At 34.5% G+C, this 22053-nt stretch overlaps 1 protein-coding gene across 1 annotated transcript; it reads left to right on the top strand.

Annotated features, from left to right (window-relative positions):
• The first annotated feature begins 14664 nt into the window (after nt 1–14664).
• On the top strand, nt 14665–20394 carry LOC112799641 (2-oxoglutarate-dependent dioxygenase 19-like). The gene is made up of 4 exons (XM_025841709.3): nt 14665–14904; nt 16956–17179; nt 18504–18834; nt 19949–20394. Exons 1-4 carry the CDS (start codon nt 14743–14745, stop codon nt 20201–20203), a joined length of 972 nt encoding a protein of 323 aa, XP_025697494.1. The 5' UTR covers nt 14665–14742; the 3' UTR covers nt 20204–20394.
• Nucleotides 20395–22053: the final 1659 nt, after the last annotated feature.

Raw genomic sequence — 22053 nt, 5'->3', positions numbered from 1 at the left:
GCTCATAGTCAATCCCAGATTGAATAATGGTGAAGAAAATGCTGGATGAAGGTATTATCAGCCTAGCAAGAGCTCGTTTGCATCTCTAATTTGCTGGTGAGAATGAAGATGGACTTGGAGATTTTGTTCTGATTACCATGCTCTGAACAATATTATAATTTAGATCAATAACAATTTTTCAATTCCAATAGTGGATGAGATGTTCGGTGCCAGTGTCTTTTCTAAGTTGGATCTTTACTATGCTTATCATCGAGGATCACTTTAAAGCTAGCTTTAGGACTCATCAAGGCCTTATGATTGGCTTGTGATGCCATTCAATTTAACAAATTCTCATGTGATGTTTCAGAGCCTCATGAATGATATGTTTCGACCGTATTTGAAGAAATTTGTGTTGGTACTTTTTTACCTGACATTTTAGTTTATAGCCCATCATGGGAACTACAATTAAGTGCTTGTTTGGGTACCATTATTTTGATAAAAAAAAGATATTTTTTCAATGAAAAAAGATCTTTTTTTATTTTTAGCGTGTTGGCAAATTTCGAGTAGTAAAAGTAAAAGTATTAGAAAAATCAGAAAAACATCTTTTTTGAGAAGCTGTAATTTACATCTTTTTTAAAAGATCTTTTTTCCTTAAAAAAAGATATTTTTTATATATAAATAAACAAAAAAGTACTTTTATATTGTTATATCCAAACATAATTGATAGATAAAAAGATCTTTTGTATGAGATACCCAAACATAAAATTATTTTTACTTTTCCATAAGATCTTTTAAAAAAAGATAATTCGAAAAAAGATTTTTTTCTTAGAAGCTCACCCAAACAAGCCCTAAGGCACTTGAAAACTTTTCTTCAATTATTACAGCAAGAGAAATTGTTCATGAAGCTTTCTAAATATTTGTTTGGGACTCATGAAGCTAATTACTTAGGTCATTCAATCTCGAGTAATGGAGTTCACGTGAAGATTGTAAGGTTCAGGTAGTTATCAGTTGGAAGGAACCGCAAAACCTTAAGCAATTGCATGAATTTTTAGGCCTTACAAGTTATTACTAATACTTCATTAAAGGTTATGCTACTGTTACAAAAAGTAGCATGACTTTATTCACTTTATTCACTTTATTCACCTTAAGCAATTGGTGATTATGGTTGCCGTAGACCATTTAATCAAATTTACTCACTTTATTCCACTCAAGCATGACTTTATTAGAAAAGTAGCTGCTAAGGCTTTCGTAAAAAATGTGGTTAAACTGCATGAATTTTCTAGGAAAAGTAGAAAAGAAGTTTTGCCTAGAGATAAGGTCTTTGTAAGTAGATTTTGGCAAAAACTTTTCAAGCTACAGGGCGCGAATCTTGCGATAAGTTCTGCCTATTATCCTTAAAAGGATGGCCAAAGTAAAGCGGTGAACAAAACTTTGGAGATGTATTTACGTTACTTTTGTTTTGACAACCCAAGAAGGTGGTTAGAGATGTTTCCATGGGCCCAATTTTTGTACAATATCGGCATGCATAGTAGTACTAAAATGTCACCTTTTAAGGTTTATATGGTCGAGATCCTCTTAGCTTTACTGTGGTCTGAGTTATGTCGAGATGATGAGCAATTCTTGCAAGATATGCTAATGGCTAGAGACCAACTCATTGACCAGCTCAAGCTTAATCTCAATCGTTCATAGCAATTTATGAAGTACTTTGCAGATAAGCATCAACGACATCTAGAATTGGAAGTTAGGTGACTTAGTCCTGGTCATAACTCCAACTTTATCGACAACATTCGGTTGCTCTAAGCAAAAACCAGATATTGGATATGCGTTATTCTGGCCCTTTTAGGATCAGTTATAAGCTCATCCCAATGGCATATCGTTTGCATTATTAGCAGAATCTAAAATTCATGATTTCACATATCTTCCTTGAAGAGGTTTCGTGGTGAGCAACGAAATCGTTACTTGCCCATGCCACTTAGCTCCACTGAATTGGGTCCTACCATTGAAACTCACCAACTGCTACCTATTAAAACAATGTTAAAGGATATGACGTACATCAAGTTTAGGTTCAGCAGGGCAAGGCACAGGTGCTGAGGTTATTAGATGGGAGGAAGCTGATAAATTTTGACATGCTTACCTCATTGTCAACCTTAATGACAAGGTTGTTTACTTATTTTAGTTAGTCAATAGTTAATTAATTTTTTCTATAATAATAATAATAATAATAATAATAATAATAAAGTCTTAAACATTTTAGATATTAATAGGTGTGTAATTTGTTCTGGTCTAGCCCAATAAGAGCCAGAGGTCCATCCGACAGCCTCATGGCACGACGGGTCCCTGACTCGCTTAAGCCAAGGTGTCCCTCACGTGACACAATCCCCTAGTAGAAGTTTGGACAGCTGGCAAAAGCTTCCAGACAAATGGGCCAAAACAGAAGGGCCCACCCGAGAACCAAGAATAAAGGGGAAGGACCTATCCTCCCAGCAAGTACGTCACTTTTATCCTAATCAGCCGCCTCTTCGTACGAACACTAACCTTGGCATCAGAGTATCCTTACAGGTGACTCCACTGACTAACCCACCGACAACTCTTGGCTCCGCAACTCATCTCAGCTCCCGTGCTCAGGTTCCGACCCTCACCTTCAATGACCCACACTCCACCGGTCCAACAAACAACCGAACAATGGTGCCGTCTGTGGGAACCTGACGTGAGTTGATGATGGAGGCTTTCCACCTAGAGGACAAGCCAGAAGAAGGGGGCGACTGCCAAAGGAGTCGCCTCATGAGTATGGTGAGTAGGGGAACCTCTTGGAGCCGCCAACAACCCCTTCTGACAATGGTAGCGCCCACGAGCAATCCCCCAAAAAGCATCCATTTAGGAGTACAGGCAATGACAACTCCCAGATCATGCAACAACTTAGGCACAAGGTTCAAAATCTCGAAAGAGCCACACGCAAAGCCACGGCCCAACCATTCTCGTACATGGTCCTTTGTAAGGAGATCCGGAGAAAGGCAGCAAGAAGAGGAGGACGACAAGCACGACCAAACAGATGGTCGAACTTAGCCCTTATACTCTCGAGAAAAGTCGAAAAGCCGAGAACGCAAGGAGGATAGAAGTGGAAATGCCAGGATCCTATGTTGATTAATACCACTCTGTTTCACTCTTCCATCCTCAAGGTCCGCCTACCCAAAAACTTTGATAAACCGACGGACATGTGGTACGATGGCACCAAAGACCCACAAGAGCACATCACAACTTGCAAGACTAGGATGAACATGGAAGGCATAGGAGATATGGTGAGATGCTGGGCATTCCCCGTAACCCTGGCTGGGCCAGCAATTCGTTGGTTCAATTTCCTCCCACAAGGCTCCATAACCACCTTATCGGATTTTCTCTAAAGTTTCTAGCCCATTTCACTACTCGCATCGCCAAGGCAAAGCACCCGATTAACTTTTTGGCGATAACATAATGGGTTGGTGAACCCACTAGAAAATACCTAGATTGTTTCAATGATGAATGCTTAGAGATTGACGGTTTCACAGACTTTGTGGCCAGCTTATGCCTTACTAACGGCCGAGTGAATGACGACTTCTAGAAACACTTGACCACCAAGCTTGTTTGGATAATGCAGAAAATACGGGATGTGGCAAGGAAGTACATAAACCATTAAGAGGTTATCCAGGTGGTAGCTGCCAACAAACGGCAACTAGCCATTCCACCTACCCGTCATGCCATTAACACAAAGAAGGAAAGAGAGAGAGCATTTTGAAGAGGATCGAAGTTGGACGATCAAGCTGAGGCAAGACCCTCCCGAGAATCCGGACACAACCCCAAAGTCAAGATCTGCAACAAAGAAAGATACCAAGGTACTTGCCGTGATGTCAGGAGACAACAAACTATATCCCAAGGAGGTTCTCGAAATATCGTTTGGCTTTGGAGACCATTGGTGTGACGACCTCCCGAAAGACCCACCTTTGGTGATTACAGGGAGAATCAGGATCGGTCTGGTCAAACGAATCTTTGTTGACACAGGGGCCGACTCAAACATCATGTTTTGAAAATTGTTTGATGCCCTAGGTTTCAAAGAAAGAAATCTCAAGGACCACCGTCATGAAGTCATACAACTATATCAAGCCCGAAAGTTCCATCGTCCTACTGATCTGTGTGGGTTCTGGGACGAGCAAGAAATCCGCAATGGCTGAGTTTGTGGTTTTGAGAGACTCAATGGTGTACAACGTCATCCTTGGAAGGATAATTATCAATGAACTGTTGGTGTTCATTTACACGAAGTTCCTAATAATGAAGTTCGTAGCGGATGACAGGTTGGTAGGGACGATCTGGGGTGACTTAGAAATGGCTGTCGCTTATGATAATGCTAGTTTGTTCCTCTAAAAAAGGTCCAAGGAGGCAGCCGGGGTGTTCTTAGCAAATTTGGACACCAAGATTAACGAGCACCCTAGTCCAAAAACCCAGGGGGACCTGGAAAAGTTCTAGGTTAGAGAAATGAACGACAAGTTCACATTCGTGAATCACAACTTCCCATGAGTTGAAAGGACCTCTGATTGAAGCCATCCGAGCTAATGGAGACTTCTTTTCCTGGATCCCAGTTGACATTCTAGGGATATATCCAGACTTTATGTCTCACCGGCTAACTGTGAGACCGGATGCGCATCCTGTCGCACAGAGGAGGAGGAAGATGTTGTCAGAAAGGACAAACGAAGTGGCCAAGCAAATGACTAGCCTGTTGGAAGCCAATTTTATCAGAGAACTTGACTTTTCCACATGGTTATCAAATGTGGTTCTTGTGAAGAAGGCAAATGGAAAACGAAAAATGTGCGTGGATTACTCGGATCTTAATAAGGCATGCCCAAAAAATGCATTCTCCCTTCTTAACATTGATGCCTTAGTGTAGGAATGGCAAAAATCCCTGGCGGGGCAGGTACCCACGGGGATTTACTCGCCGGAGGGCAGGTATGGGGGGTAATTTCTACCCGCGGGATGGGGGACGGGGCCCCGTATAATAAACGGGGCGGGACCGGGGTAGAGGTCCCCGCCCCGTGGAGACCCGTTAAATGACCGTGTATATAAACAGATAAAAATGACCTTGGTATATATATAATATGTGATTCATTGTTGGAGAAACCTTAGCCGTCACATTATACTCACACATGCTTTACTGCTTCAGAGACATACTCCTTTCCTCTTCACTCCTTACTGTGAAACCATCAGTCTCATCTCCTCCCCTCTCCTTCTCGAACATCGCCGACCGCCGACCGCTGACCGCCGCGTCTCCTCTCCTCTCCTTCTCGAACATCGCCGACCACCGACCGCTGACCGTCTCTTCTCCTCTCCTTTTTGTCTCCTCTCCTCAGTGCTACCTCCCAACCCCTGAGTGGCTCGGTCATTCACTGCAAGTCTTGATCTCACTATCATGGCCACGTCGTCCTCTCCTCATCGCTGGTCTTCGGCTCTTCACTGGTTTGCCCCCTTTTCTCCGTCAAGTAAGTCAGTCTTGTGGCTTTGGAATTTATGTTTCTGAGTTCTGAATTTTCTGATTCTGATTTCTATTTAGGGTTGATTTGATTCTGAATTTCTGATTTAGGGTAATCAGGTTTAGAATTCTGAATTTTCTGATTATGATTTCTATTTAGGGTTGATTTGATTCTGAATTTTTGATTTAAGGTAATTAGGTTTAGAGTTCTAAATTTTCTGATTCTGATTTCTATTTAGGGTTGATTTGATTCTGAATTTTTGAATTAGGGTAATTTGGTTCTGAGTTTTGAATTTTCTGATTCTAATTTTTAATTAGGGTTGATTTGATTATGAATTTCTTATTTAGGTTAATTAGGTTCTGAGTTCTAAATTTTCTTATTCTGATTTCTATTTAGGGTTATTTGATTCTGAATTTCTGAATTTGGGTAATTTGGTTCTGAGTTCTGAATTTTTTTATTCTGATTTTTATTCGGGGTTATTTGATTCTGAATTTCTAAATTTGGGTAATTAGATTTTGAGTTCTGAATTTCTGATTCTAATTTCTATTTTGGTATTTTGACTTTTTTATAATTTTCTGGTGATCATTACCGGGTCAATGTGATTTTTGAATCTAAAAAGTTTGTAACATTCATCTTGGGTTTGATATCGACATGCAATATTTCTTGTTTAAAAAATATTTAGAAAATTTATGAATTCCAAAAATGTTGTTTACCACTGAAATGATCACAGACAAGATTTTATTAAGATAAAAAAAATTTGTTGTACATTATCTGACAACTTCAATTTTTCAATTAGCCATAAAATTGGTCCCTAATTATTACTTAATAATAACATATACATTTATTAATTTTCTAATTCCATTGATTTTCTTTGAGGCATGCTTAAAGAATATTCATCCATCTCTTCAGTTACATGAATAGCAATCATGTATCAATTTTGAATTTTAGCATTAGGCTTTTAATCTATGTGTCTTCAAAACATTTATAATATAGGTAACGTAATTGACAATTTTAACTCACGATTTTATTTTATTTGATTTTGGATTAAAGTGATTTTGATTCATGATTTATAGAATATCTTCTTTGAATGCATTGAGTAATACTCTTGAGAAGAGTACTCCATTGGAAGAATTTATAGGCATTAGTATTCAAACTATACAAGAGGCTCCTCAATCTCAACCTCAAGAACCCCAATGGATACCGCAACTACTAATGAAGGAACGACAAACTCTACAAGTGGTGTTCGAAAGAGGACGTTAACCTCCGAAGTGTGGAATCACTTCAAGATTGTGGAAATCAAGGGAAAATTAAAGGCTGAATGCAATTATTCCAAATCGAAGCTACTTGGTGACCCAAAACAAGGCACTTCGCACTTACGTGATCACTTCAAAAGCTGCAAGCTCCGCACCACTAGAAATATAAGACAATGTATGATGAAGACAACTCCAACAACTAGTGGGGAAACAGTTGTGGTTGGTGCATATAACTTTGACCAAGAAAATGCAAGAAAAGAGTTATCAGTTATGGTTTGTCTTCATGAGTATCCGCTATCTATTGTGGATCACATTGAGTTTCGACGATTTTGCAATGCTTTGCAACCTCTCTTCAAGGTGATTACTCGCAACACTTTAAAGAGTGACATCTTGAAGTTCTAGAATGATGAGAGATCGAAAACAATGAATGTCCTTGAGCGTAATAAAAGTCGAGTTACAATTACGACTGATATGTGGATAGCAAGCAACCAAAACAAAGGTTATATGACTATCATGGCTCATTACATTGATGATTCTTGGAAATTGCAAAGCCGTTTTGTGAGGTAATAATATTATTATTATAGGTTCTTCCGAATGTTTATAAGATTGCAAAGCTGTCTTATTTATAATTGCAAAGCTGTATTGTTTATAATTGTACTAAATTATCATTACAGGTTTATATATGTGTCGGCTCCCAACACGGCTAAGATACTTTCAGAGGTTCTTGTGGATTATTTGATAGATTGGAATCTTGATAGGAAGGCATCCACTTTGACTGTAGATAATTGCAGTACTAATGACGTTATGATTGAGAATATTTTGACTAAAATGTCAAATAGAAACTTTATCTTGGGTGGTAAATTATTTCAGATGCGATGTTGTGCGCATATATTAAATTTGATTGTCAAAGATGGGTTACAACTTATTTCACATGCTATTGAAAGGGTGAGGGATAGTGTTCATTATTGGACTGCAACACCTAAAAGAGAAGAAAAATTTAAGGAAACATGTGCGCAACTTAAAATACCCTACACAAAAAATCTGTCTTGATTGTAAAACTAGGTAAAATTCAATATTTTTTATGCTTGTAGTTTCAATTATGTATAGAGATGTGTTTGAAAGATTGTCATTGCATGAGAGCCAATATAAATGTTTGTCTAGTGAGAAGGATTGGGATATGGCGGATGAGATTTTTCAAAGATTGAGGGTATTTTTTGATGTGACTGAATTATTTTCTGGAACAACTTATCCTACATCAAATCTTTATTTTCCTAAGGTTTGTGTGATTAAGTTGCTTTTGATGGAGTGGAAAAATTGTAGAAATGAGATAATTGAAATGATGGCTACTAGTATGATAACTAAGTTTGAAAAGTATTGGGGTGTGATTAATACAGTTATGGCTATTGGGACTCTTTTGGATCCTAGGTACAAGATGTATTTATTGAATTTCTTTTTTCATAAAATATATGGTGAGACGAAGGCATGTGTTGTAATTGGTCAAGTGAAAAGGGTAGTGCAGGATTTAGTTTTAGAATATGCAACAAAGGAAAGAGAGAGAGACCAAGCTGCTTAATTAGATATGCCGTCACCACCATCAATTCCTTCAAGTTCAAAGGGGAGGAAGTTCAGTCATGAAGATTGGCAAGCTGATTTTGCTGCACATGTAAGTTGAGGAATCCGCATTTATTAATACAAAGAGTAAGTTGGATTATTATCTTGAAGAGAGATCGGTACTATAAACTGAACATGATTTTGATATCTTAAATTGGTGGAAGTCAAATGGAGCGAAGTTTCCTACTTTGCAAGCTATTGCTAGGGATTTTTTGGCGATTCTTATCTCTATCATTGCCTCTAAATCTTCATTTAGTACGGGTGGTCGATTTGTTACGCCACATTGTAGTAGGTTGCGTCCGGACACATTAGAGGCTCTAATGTGTAATCAAGATTGGCTTTGGAATGAATTTGGCACCACAACTAACATAGGATTTGAGTGCCACACAATTCATAAAATTGAAGGAGATGTTGACGTAAGTAAACTATTAAATTACATATAACACACTATGTTTTTATATTATTGACTTATTGAGTTATTATATAATTTTAACTTTAAATTATTTTCTTGTCGATGTAGGATTCAAGTAAGTCGGAATCTACCATCACTACCATTACGGGATGAAAGGAAGATTGAGATGGTGGAATTATGTTTTTATGATGTCATGAACTTTATTTGGTTATTTATGAATATGGTTAGTTGTTTATGTAATATTTGGTTGTTTATGGATATGTTTGGATGTTTATGTTTGTTGTTATTGCTATTTAAGTCTTTAAATACTATGGATATTATGTTTGTAATGGCAATTGAGGATTATTTTTTATTTTCTCTAATTTTTTTCATTTTTTTTAATTTTTATTAATTTTTACAAAAATTCGTGGATATCCGCGGAGACCCAGGTCCCTGGCGGATACGGGCTTCCCGTTACCTGTCATGGGGACAGGGACAGTTATTGGGGGCGGGGGACGGGGGGCATATCCCCGCCCCATGGGGACCCGTTGCCATCCCTACCTTGGTGGATGCAGTGGCGAGATACAAGTTTTTATGTTTCATGGACGTTTACTCAAGATACAACCAGATCCCGATGCATCGACTTGATGAGGAAAAGATGGCGTTCATAACGCAGGAGAGATATATTGTTACAAAGTAATACCGTTCGATCTGAAGAATGCGAGAGAAATCTACCAAATGTTATTGAATATGGTCTTCAAGGACCACATAAGCAGGTCGGTAGAAGTCTACAGTGACGATATGCTAGTTAAAAAGGCTAAGCCGAGCAGCTTGGTAGTCGACTTGCAAGTGATGTTTGACTCTCTTTGGAAACACACATGAGACTGAATCCTTTGAAATGTGCTTTCGCTGTGGAAGCAGGAAAGTTCCTGGGATTCATGATCACCCAAAAGGGGGTAGAGGCAAACCTGGACAAATGTGAAGCCATGCTTCGCATGGCATGTCCCGAATACGTGAAGGATGTGCAAAGACTAGCAGGAAGATTGAAAAAGGGAATGGCTTTTGAGTGGACTCTGTCTTGCGACGAGGTTTTTAACCATTTCAAGAAGATTTTTTCAGAGCCACCCGTTCTCGGAAAGTCGAAAGAGAGAAAACCTTTGTACTTATACCTAGCAGTGACGGATAAGGCCTTGGCAGCCACTTTAGTTCAAGAGAAAGACAAGCAACAACAATCCATGTACTTCATAAGTAAGGTGCTCCAAGAGGCGAAGCTGAGATATACGAGGCTGGAAAAATGGCTTTTGCTTTGTTGGCCTCCTCCTAAAGGCTGAGGCAGTATTTCTAAGGGCACCCGATCTTGGTGAGAACCGACCAAGCGATCAAGCAGATCTTGTAGAAGCTTGACCTATCCGAGCAGATGATGGCCTGGGCAATAGACGTGTCTCAGTACGACATTCAATATAAACCCTGCCAATCCATTAAAGCCCTGGCAATGGTCAATTTCTTGGTCGAAGTGGCTAGCAAAACTTTCGAGTCCCCAAGCACACGGTAGAAGTTCCATGTTGACAGAGCATCCAACCAAGCATTCTATCGGGACAAAGATCATATTAGAAAGCTCAGAGGGAGTGACGTATGAGCAATCCATCAAGTTCCAGTTCTCGATCTCTAATAATCAGGCAGAGTATGAAGCCATGATTAAAGGTTTGATACTAGCAAAAGAGGTTGGTGTAACAAAGCTCGAAGTCAACAGTGATTCCCAGGTCATGACGGCCCAAGTAAAAGGGACGTACCAAGCTCGGGACCCACAACTACAAAAATACTTGGAAAAAATCAAACAATTATGCAATGGCTATGAGGAGGTGATCTTGAGAAAAATCAAACAATTATGTCGATGATCTTGCCATCTTGGATCATCTTAAAAGCACCAATAGCTGATGTGTCAAATCCAGGGACAAACAGCGAGGCTTGGGCTTTGATCGCCTCCTCAGTAGCAGCTATTGTGTCGCGAGCATCTTTGATAATATCTTTGTTCTTTTTCTTCATATTTGTGGCCTCGAGGTGAGCTGCATCTGCCAATCTCATAGCCTCCACCAGTTCCTTTTCCAGTTCCTTCACCTTACTCTCAGCTGCCTCAGCCCGACCTTGAGTGATGTTGAGCTGTTTTGAAATGGAAAGGTCCCGATCAACAAGGCGCGGGATCTCGTCGCCTGCCTCCTTTATTTTCTTCTTGACTTTGCTCAGTTTGGCCTCTGATGTCTCTCCTTTAGCTTTTAACTTTGCAATTTCATGCTGAGCGGCTCTACCTTCCTCTCAATGGCAGCATCTCAAAGAAGGCTCTGGTACGTCCACCTCGCATGGGTGGCCAGGTCCTCATCTAGGAAGAAATTCTCAGTGCCTGGAAACAGCTGAAAATCAATAAAGAAGCCCGCGTTGAAGTTTTTCTCCAACAATGAGAGCACCTGACCCGGGCTAGAGTTGGATTTCCTTTTCTTGGGGTTGGGGGATCACGATTACCTCGGGTTCTTTAACCTGAGCACCCAAAGACTGAGCAATCCACGCCGTTTGGCCATGATCGACCTCGCCACCAGCACTGAGCCCAGAAGGTGGCCCATGTGGAGGCTGAGATTGAACATTTGGCTCGTCGGTTTGAGGGACCTCGACTTGGGGAGTGTAAGGATCAAAGTTGTTATCATCCTTAGGGAAGAAGTTGGTCATCAAACAGCTAATCGAAGTATTCCCATCAATCATTTCAACTACAAAAGAAAAAAAACCAAGTTACAAAATCGGCAATAAAGCAGCAGTCTACGAATCGGAAAAACGGAGGAATAACAGTAGTAAGCATGAATTTACCTAACACATTCCTGATTGGCTTCCCGGTCACCCATTAGAAGGTGGGGTTAATGTTGCTAGAACCAAAGATTGCCAATAAGACGTCGGCAATTCGTTGGTTCTGCCGACCTATAACATCATAAGTGACCTTAATCATATAATTAGAGCCATCATCAAAGCTCCAGTAGGTTGGGATACACCTTTTTCCTTCAAGGGTGAGTCAGAATTGGTGACGATCTCAAGCCAGTCTCACCTTAAAGAAAGTTTCCTTAAAGTCATGGAAAGAGTCTTCGAAGAGACTGAAAATCCTCTAATTCTGCACGGCTCAGAAAGAGAGATATCCCTTCTTGTGTTTACTCTCCCGAGAAGGATTTGTAAGGAGGAAGAAATAGAGAAAAACCTCCAAAGTGGCCTAGAAGTCCAAGTAGTCACAAAATATCTCGAAAATAGTGGATGGCGGCCCAACTATTTGGGTGGAGCTGCGAAGGAGCGACCTCGCATATGTTCAAGAGCGCCATGATAAAGGGGAGAAGGGAAGCTAAACACCCAATGAAGTGAACATGGGTTTATACCCCCACATCCAGTCCAGGACATCAGGAGCCTCCAGGTTAAGCTGGCAAACGTGTTCCCAGTGGCTCGGTACTAAGACCTCGTAATTCGCCTCCTCGGCGCCACCGCCGCACAATGCTTCTGAATCACGAAGCTCTTATAACTCCTCCGCGGTCACTTTGGAGAACGTGCTTGTGACATCGGTAGTACACCAGGCATAACGATTCATGGAGGGTCGCTGCAGCATACCTACAGTGAGGGTACCACTTAAACCGTGAAGTTGGGAGAAGATCCTAAGCCAAAAACTAAGTTATCCTACACTTAAACTAATATCATTTTGCACTAAACCTTTCTAATCTAAACCGCAAGAAAAGAAACTTACGGCACCCCCTTAGAAACTATCTAACAAAGCCAGTTTTCAAACTCAAAAGCCAAAAGCAATTGATAAATCATGATTGCAATGGCAAAAAATGAAGTAAAATAACGTAAACAAGGTTACTTACCAGAAAAAATGAGTGGAAAAAGTTGCGGGAGAACATGTGATGGTACTACCGTGGCAGAGTGAATCCGGCAACAAAGAAGAAGGCAAGGAAGGAATGATAAAGTTAGTGAGCGAAATGAGGGAAGCTAAGGTGGTGGCAGTTACAAAGGAGAAAAGGGAATGGAGAAAATGAAAAGGTAACCGTAACTGAGGAAGAAGAAGTGCAAAAAGCCTAGGGGCAAAATGGACTTTTCTATGCCTTTCAAATCACCCATAAAGAGCATTGAATGCTCTTGGCACGAAAACCGAAGCGACTTCTCCAAATAACAGCTGGGGGCAACTCACGTGCACGGAGAAAGCGCGAGAAGCGTGAGTCCTGCCGACGAGGTTGCAATTAGAAGAAGACAACTACACACAAAGACACGAGTCAGGTTAATGCGCCAACCGCAATTCTTATGACTTGTCACACTGGGGGCACTGTTCCGACCCAGCCTAATAAGAGTCAGAGGTTCATCCAACGGCCTCACAGCCCGATGAATCCCCGATTTGCTTAAGTCAAGGTGTCTCTCGCATAACACAATTCCCTAGCAGAGGTTTGAACAATTGGCGGAAGTTTTCAAACAAATAGGCCTAAACAGACAATCCAAAAACCAAGAATAAAGAGAAGAATCCTACCATTTTCCAGATATATTATTTTTACCTTAATTAGCTATCTCTTCATACAGACAGTTACTTTGGCATTAAAATTTCCTTACAAATGACTCTATCTGCAGACCCACCAACAGTTCTTGGCTCCTCTCAACTCCCACGCTTAGGTTTCGCTACTCACCTTCAATGATTCACACTCCACCGATCCCACGAACAACCAAATATAATTCAATAATTGACATTAATTAGCTTACATTTTCAAAATTATATTTTACGTCAATATAAAATAGCGCGATGAATAGCAAATTGCTTCTAAGTTTTATGAAAGTTAACAATCTAATTAAAATATATTAGTTGAATGTCCTAATTCAACGGTTCGAAAGTTAAAAATCTATAACAAGTTATTATTATTATTATTATTATTATTATTATTAGTACGAACGGATATTTTTAGTGTTAATTGTATCGACGGAAGGTACACATAAAAAATATTTATTATTTAATATTTCTCATTTTACCATTTATACTAAAAAGACTTCAAATTGATAGACATTTTTTCTGGGTAATTTCATTCGAGTAGTTTCGGCTACCAAACTTGGTTTTGTCTTTTCTTATTTTTTATTGGTGTTTGTTATGATATCTAAAAAAGGTTGTTTAATTATTAAAATAGATTAAATAATTAATTTAAAATTTAAAATATAAAAATTAAAATATTTTAAATATTTTAAAATTATTATAAAAAATAATTTAAATAAAAATTAGATATCAAACAAAAATATTATAAAATTGGCTTTTTTTTTATTTCATGTTTTTTCGTTAGGTACTACTCTTCTCGTACGAACTTTTTTTAACTCGACGAAATGCAGCGTACATATGCATGTGCATATATATAACATCACATGCACGTGTGTTATTAAAGAGTTATATTATTTATGGTGAATGTTATGGTGCCTAAAATGTGGTGCCTTATTATTAAGAGGTTAACAGTTATTATTTAATTTAAAAGATATAAAAATAAATAATTTTAAAAAAATTAAAACTTACTACAAAAAGTAAGTTAGGCAAAATTTAGACAAAAATTTATAGACACCATAGAATTGGCCAATATACTAAAATTAGTCATAAATGTTAACTATCAGTATAAAATATATGCTAAAATATAAATACTTATTAAAAATAAATTAAACTACACATATATTTATATACAAATATATTAGTTGCTGATTTTAATAATTAATTTTAGTCTACAAATAACATTTTTTATTATGAAAATCCCAAAACGGTCCTAACAACCTGAATTTGAATTAAGCCACACCAAATAAATTTATTCCTTGAGAAGAAAAGAATATAAAATGCCAACTTGGCGTGTTGACCAGAAAATGAAGTAAAGCCACCATGCTTATAAATAGTTGGAAGGAGAATCACTCATTCATGCATCTCAAAATATAACTAATTAGTTCATAGTCATTGCTTTCTCTCATTTTCTTTTATCTCCATTAGGGCTAAAAAATGGCACCCTGTACTGAAACCCAGATATGGAACTCTTATTCAGCTTTTGATGATGAAATACCCACTGTTGATTACTCTCTCCTGTTTTCTCATGACCCTGCTCAACGATTCATGGCCCTCGAATTCCTTCGCCATGCCTGCGAAGAATTTGGCTTCTTTTATGTAAAATACTTTCTCTTGAAGTCTTCTTTTGTATCTACAAGCATTACACCATTTCTCATGCATTCTCTTTTTATCTTTTTCTAAATTTATTCTGATAACCGTTAACGCGTGCGGGTATATATATATATATTGACTTTAGTTTTGGTGACTAAGGCTAAATAATGAAACATAGTAAGAAAATTAAATCTAACACTAAAATAATTCTCTCTTTTTTTTATAATTTTTTATAATTATTTTTATCAAAATAATTTAAAAAAATAACACCAAAATAATTTTTTAATTATATTGATAATTATTATTTTTTTAAAAAAAAAATTCTCATAATTATTTTTATGATTATTTTTATTAAAATATTTTTTTATAATTATTTTTATTTTTTAATTATTTTTTATCATTATTATTTTTAATAATTTTTATAATTATTTTATAATTATTTTTACCAAAATGATTTTTTATAATTATTTTGTTTGCAATTTAAAAAAACTAACACCAAAATGATTCTCTCTTGTAATTTCTTATGATTTTTATCAAAATAATTTTTTATAATTATTTTTATAAAATAATTTAAAAAAACTAACACCAAGATGATCCTCTCTTTTATTATTTTTTATAATTATTTTAATCTAAATAATTTATTATGCTTTTTACTTGTCTAATATTAATGAAGGTTGTGATTTCATAAATTTGTCTAAATATTTTTAATTTTATATTCAAAATGACAAATTATGGAGATAAAATTGTGAAATCACAACTTTCATCAAGATTGGACAAGTGGGAAGTATAAAAAATTATTTTGATAAAAATAATTATAAAAAATTATGAGAGAGAGAATTATTTTGGTGTTAGTTTTTTGAAATTATTTTATAAAAATAATTATAAAAAAATTATTTTGATAAAAATAATCATAAGAAATTATAAGAGTGAAAAAATTTCATTTTAATGTTAGTTTTTCGAAATTATAAAAATATAAAAAATAATTTTGGTAAAAATAATTATAAGAAATTATTTTTTTAAAATAAAAATAATTAAAAAAATGTTGATTTTATTTTTTGAAATTATTAAAAATAATAATAATAAAAAATAAAATAATTATAAAAAATCATTTTAATAAAAATAATTACAAAAAAATTATTTTAAAAAAATAATAATTATAAATATAATTAAAAAATTATTTTGGTGTTATTTTTTAAAAATTATTTTGATAAAAATAGTTATAAAAAATTATAAGAAAAAAAGAGAATCATTTTAGTGTTAGATTTGATTTTCTTGCTATGTGTCAATATTTTACTTGTAAATTAAATCTAGCCAATTAATTGAAAAATAGATCTATTACAAAAAAAAAAACTTTTCACTATCCTAAGTTTTTGAATTTCATCAAAATCAAAATTAAAAAAGAATTAACTTAGTTGGTTTATAGTGTAGTTGGTTTTCTAAATTTTTTCATAATCGCTACAGAAAATTATATTTTAAAGTATAATATATTAGAAATATAATCATTCATATACTTATTTAAAATTTTTATAATCTAAAAATTTAGATTTTCATCCTTATTAATACAAAAAATAGTATAAGATAAATAAAAAAATAAAAAAATTTGCGCAATTTTACGTAAATTCAAAAAAAATCTATGTAAAAAAATATACCAGAAATATAATTACTAATATATCTTTACTCTTTCGTTTAAACTTAAAAAAAAAAGTAATTTCATATTTTATAAACTGTAGAATTAATTTTACACAACTAATTGGTGAGTTGAAATTAACGTGGGTGGACAATACTTTCTTTGTTATCAAATAATTGCCTATTTTTAAATTTTTTATTTTTTATTTTTTAACAAATTATTAATCGTTCATTTAAGAGTCTGAGTAACATCAATATTTTTCTATCGCCGTTATTTATTGTGCTTTTATTCTATTTTAAACAATTATATTATTGTAAATTACTTTTATAGATGTTTTACTATTTTAATATCTCAATCATTTTCCTTAATGTGGGAGGGAGTACTAATTAATGTAATTTCCTTTATATAAAAAATGACCATATGCATGCAGCTAGTAAATCATACAATCCCAGACGCGGTTTTCGACGGCATTTTGAAGGGAATATCTAATTACTTTGATCCAACAACTTTAAATGAAAGAAATATCTACAGAAAAAAGGGGCCATTAGATACAATCCGATGGGACCAAAACTCCTCTTCCGGTGAAAACAGGGAATATCTCAAGTTGTTTGCGCACCCCAAATTCCATGCTCCGGCCAAGGCATCAGGTTTTAGGTGTGTACATGAATCAAGTTAAACACATTTACTTACGATAAATATAGTTTCCATTTTGTTAAAACAGTTTTGATATGTTTACACTACAATATTTTTTAATTAGCCTTTTAAACACTGTGACTATAGATATAAAAAACTGTAACCTTTGATTTATAGTAATTTTTTTAGTAAAATCGATCACAGTTTTCCCTGTGATTAATACCTCTGGCTATAACTCAATGGTAACGGAATTTTAAAAAAAAGTCATGATCATTTCTTTAAAAACTAAAAAACATGATTATAGATCAAATATCACGTTTTACAACCGTAATTTTAGTATTTTTATAGCCACTATTTTAACTATTCTTTTAATTCTTCTATAATCTTCTATAATCATGTTCTTATATAGGGATATTCATGGATCGGATCTAATTCGCACATCTGCAATGTTTATCCGAATATATATGATTCGAAAATTGCGTATATAGATCCGATCCGTAATATTATCGGATCAGATCCGATCCGCACACTAATAATTATTATATATATTATATTATTTTATTTATTATTTAAAAAATATTTAATATTATTTTAAGAGTAATATATTTAAAAGAATAAAAAAATAAATTTTATTGAGATATTTTTTAATAATTTTTTTTAAAAGAAAAAAGTTCAACAGGTTGTAAAACATAAGAAGACAACAAATAGAATAACCTAAAATAAATAAAGAAAAACAATCAACGCAAAGAACAATAATAGATATTCCCTTATCATCTTAGACATTGTTATAAACAACAAAAATATCTACACTTAACCACTCCTTATAGTTCATAAAGGACAAATGGATAATCTCGTCAACCCCTTTTCCTCTATTTTGAAAAACTTTTCTATTCCTTTTTCTAACCAAATGTTCTAAATAATCGTACAAAAACATACTATTCATCTCTTGCGCTTCTCTTTACTAATTGATAAAATTGTTGTGGGTTAGTAATTTTTAGTATTTTATATTTTATAAACTGTAAATAAAAAAAAGTAATTTCATATTTTAAAAAAACAAATGTGCAAATCAGATCGAATCAGATCCAAGTTTAAAAACTGTGGATATTGGATCCAATCCAATCCGATGATTTTAGTACAGATCGGATCAAAATTTTGGTCATATCCAATCTAATTTGATCCGCGTTTACCCTTATTCGTATATGGATATCATCATGTTATTTGTATAGGACTAAATAAATCACAAGGTAAAAGTATTAACAATAAAATTAATCTACTCTTTCATTTTTTGATAAGTAATATTATACTTCATGTATATTTAATTTAATTTTTCTATTTTGTTTATCAGCAAAATTATAGAAGAATACTCCAAAGAAATGAGAAAATTAGTGGATGGATTAGCAAAGGCTATTTCTAAAACCTTAGGGTTTGAAGAACACTACATAGAAAAGGCATTCAACTTGAAATCAGGGTTTGATGTGATGGCCATGAATCTTTATCCACCAAATTCAACATCAAAGGGGCCTGTTGGTCTTCCTGAACACACTGACCCTGGATTTATGATCACACTCATCCAAGATGTAAATGGTGGTCTCCAAATCCTGTCACATAAAGGAAAATGGATTAACGCTTATATTCCACATCATGGTATCCTCATTCAGCTTGGTGATCATCTTGAGGTACGCTTTTAATCAATTCCATTTAATTTCTATCTAGATTATATGAGTGAGATCGATCTATCGAGTGTATAAATTTACACTGTCAAATAACCTTTTATACAGATCCAAATTAGTTTTTAAAAAATTCTAGATTGGATATTTTGGTTCGTAACAAATTTTTATTTTTTAAAAGAAATCAAAAATTAATTTTATTAATCATATTATTGATCTCTTCGAGGTTTTGATTGAGGAGTAATTTGTCTTAGAGTAATATGTTTTAGAATCTAATTATTTTATATATAATAAAATTTGTTTAGAATTTATTTGCTCAACACCCATATTAAAATTTCGATTAAAAAACGACTAAGGAATCAATTTATTGTTCGATGAAAATAATGTTTAAATTTTTTTTAAAAATAAAAATTTATTAAAAACCAAAATGTCCAACCTAAAATTTTTTAATTTAAAGATCAATTTGGACATTTACTAATTTATATATTGATAATTTCATCGATTGAATTGTTGAATCATGCATATTATAAGATCTTGATAATTATGTTCATCAAATTTTAAAAAATTTAAAAATAGATATATTATCCAATTTTAAATACATAATATATGTCATCAGTATAAAGTGGTGGCATTATAAAATATCAAATTGATTTCAAATTTTATGAAATTTTGGTTAATTATCAACGTTACTTTTCTTGAACTTCTTTATATTTTTCAAAAATTTTAAATGTGACTCAGTATTTTCTTCACAGTTAACAACGTCAATAATTAAGCAGAAGTGATGAGATATACAATAAATATTGTATTTAATAAACTCTTATAATATACACGTTGTGAAAAATTTTAAAAATTTTTAGTATCTTTTATTATTGTATAATCAACATAAATACTAAATTATTAACAAATAAATTTTATTAATTTATGTATATAAAATTTTTGTAAATATGAATATAAATTATTGTTAGTAATACTAACAAAAAATAATAATATTTACCAATCATATAACATTATTTAAATTTTATTATATATAAAATATCATTCAAATTTTACTCTCTAGTTATTTCAACAATTGTTTTCTACCTTATATTTAACTTTTTTTTTTCTTTTCAACCATAAATTGTAGATATTGACGAATGGGAAGTACAAGAGTCATATCCATCGAGTGATTGTTGACAACAACAAGGTTAAGAGGATCTCCGTGGTGAGCCTTCATGGACCATCCTTGGACAAAGTCATCAGCCCAGGGAGAGAGTTTGTTGATGATGAACACCCAAAGGAATACCATGGGACCACCTACAAGGCTTCATTGGAAGCCAATGGATGTGATCTCATAGATGTGCAATCATCACTTCAAGATCTGAGAATACTGAAACCCTAGACTATGTTATTTGCCATATTTGATATCAAATAAGCGAATGAAAAAAGATCATTCAAGTCTACGACTTTTGTAAAAAGCAAAAAGTCTCAAATTAGTGCATGAGTGAAAAGTACTTCTATTATCAACACTTCTTGCCAAGTATCTTATAATTCTCTTCATACAATTCCAAGAGTGTTAGAGAGTTTAACAAACCATGGTCTAGGAGATTGTCTAATCCCATACAATGATTGCAAATTTGTTTAGTGTCACCTTGATGAAATCCAGGAGCTTGCTTCATAAACACAGTTTCAGTTAAATCTCTATTTACAAGGGTGTTATTAAAATCAAATTGTCGAATCTGCCAACTAAAAGAAAGAGCAACAGTTAGCACAACTCTAATAGTTGTAGGATTAATGACTAGAACAAAGACTTGGTCAAAGTCCATGCATTTAACAACTAATCTTGTCTTATATTTGAGAATTTCACCATTGGGATGTCTTTTAATGGCAAAAACCCAATGATAGCCGATAATCTTAAGAGTTTGGTAGAGGAGTTATAATGGACCATGTGTTAGTTTTATGAAGAGCTTGAATCTCCTCAAGCATTTCCTTGTACCAATGAGGAGAGGCAATAGGTAAACTATGAGATGGTGTGGCTCTATGAGGTGAAATTAGGCCAGCAGTTGGGTTAGGAGATGCAGGCTCGTTATCTAGTCTGTACAGGCAAAGAAACTGAACTTTGATGTTTTGTAATCGTGTCAGTAGTAGAATAGGTGAACTAGAAGAGATATGTGAAGAATTATTATTGGGATTTATAGAATCACCTCAATGGATATGTAATAATAACAATGTGTGGAAATTGTGGTTACACATAAGCAGGAGTAGAAGAATCAAATAAATCATGATATAAAAAATTTGTCTCATTAAATAATACATGCTTAGTAATCAAAATTTTACCATCCTTATTTAAACATTTATATCCCTTATGATTGAGAACATAACCAAGAAAAACTGAAATTTGAGATTTATATGCAAATTTTTGTGAATTATAAAATGATTACAAGAAAAATATTGAGTACCGTTAGATTTATTATTGGATTTAGTGTTGCAGAATAGTGATAGATTTATGAGTGGTAACCACATCAAATTTGTAAGGTTAAGTAATTACTAGTGGATTCTGTTTTTCAACAGTATATCCACTGGTAATATTTGGAGGAAAAATAAATTAAATTGACACATCCTTTACCGTCGAAAAAATCCAACGGTAACTCAATTTAGTGAAACGATGCGTTTTGGTGATTCGCAATGATTTAGCGTAAAAATTTTTCGATGATGAATCCTCTTCCCCCTCATTCGAACCCTCACCACCATCTCTCTTTCTCGCGTTTTGGTTCATTCGTCACCGTCATTTGCTGCCGCCGCCGAAACCGATACCGTTGCCACTCCCTCTCCATTGCTGTCAACCCCCACCACCAACGCCTCTCTCTCTCTCTCTCTCTCTCTCTCTCTCTCTCTCTCTCTCTCTCTCTCTCTCTTAACTGCGGCCACCGCAACTTTGGTGACCAAGGATGCAATATCTATCTCTTCCCTTATTTCCTATTCTGTTCTTCATTATAGGTTCTTGAGCAATTCTTCTCCAATTTCTTTAGTTTTAATTTCATTTAGTTTAGGTTTGAGTAGAATTTCAATTTTAATTTTGAATCAGTTTTACATTTATCTTAGTTTAGTTTTCTAATCTTAGTGGATTTAGGTTGATTAATTTAGGTTAGATTTAATACATTAGGTTTTAGATGTTTTAGTGTTTGGAATTCTCTAATTTGTTATTTCCTGCATTGATGACTGTTTTGCTTAGAAATTATTATTGAGATTGTT

Source organism: Arachis hypogaea, unplaced genomic scaffold (assembly GCF_003086295.3).
Source record: "Arachis hypogaea cultivar Tifrunner unplaced genomic scaffold, arahy.Tifrunner.gnm2.J5K5 arahy.Tifrunner.gnm2.scaffold_69, whole genome shotgun sequence".
Taxonomy (NCBI): Eukaryota; Viridiplantae; Streptophyta; class Magnoliopsida; order Fabales; family Fabaceae; genus Arachis; species Arachis hypogaea.
This window is presented reverse-complemented; position numbering and strand designations above follow the sequence as displayed.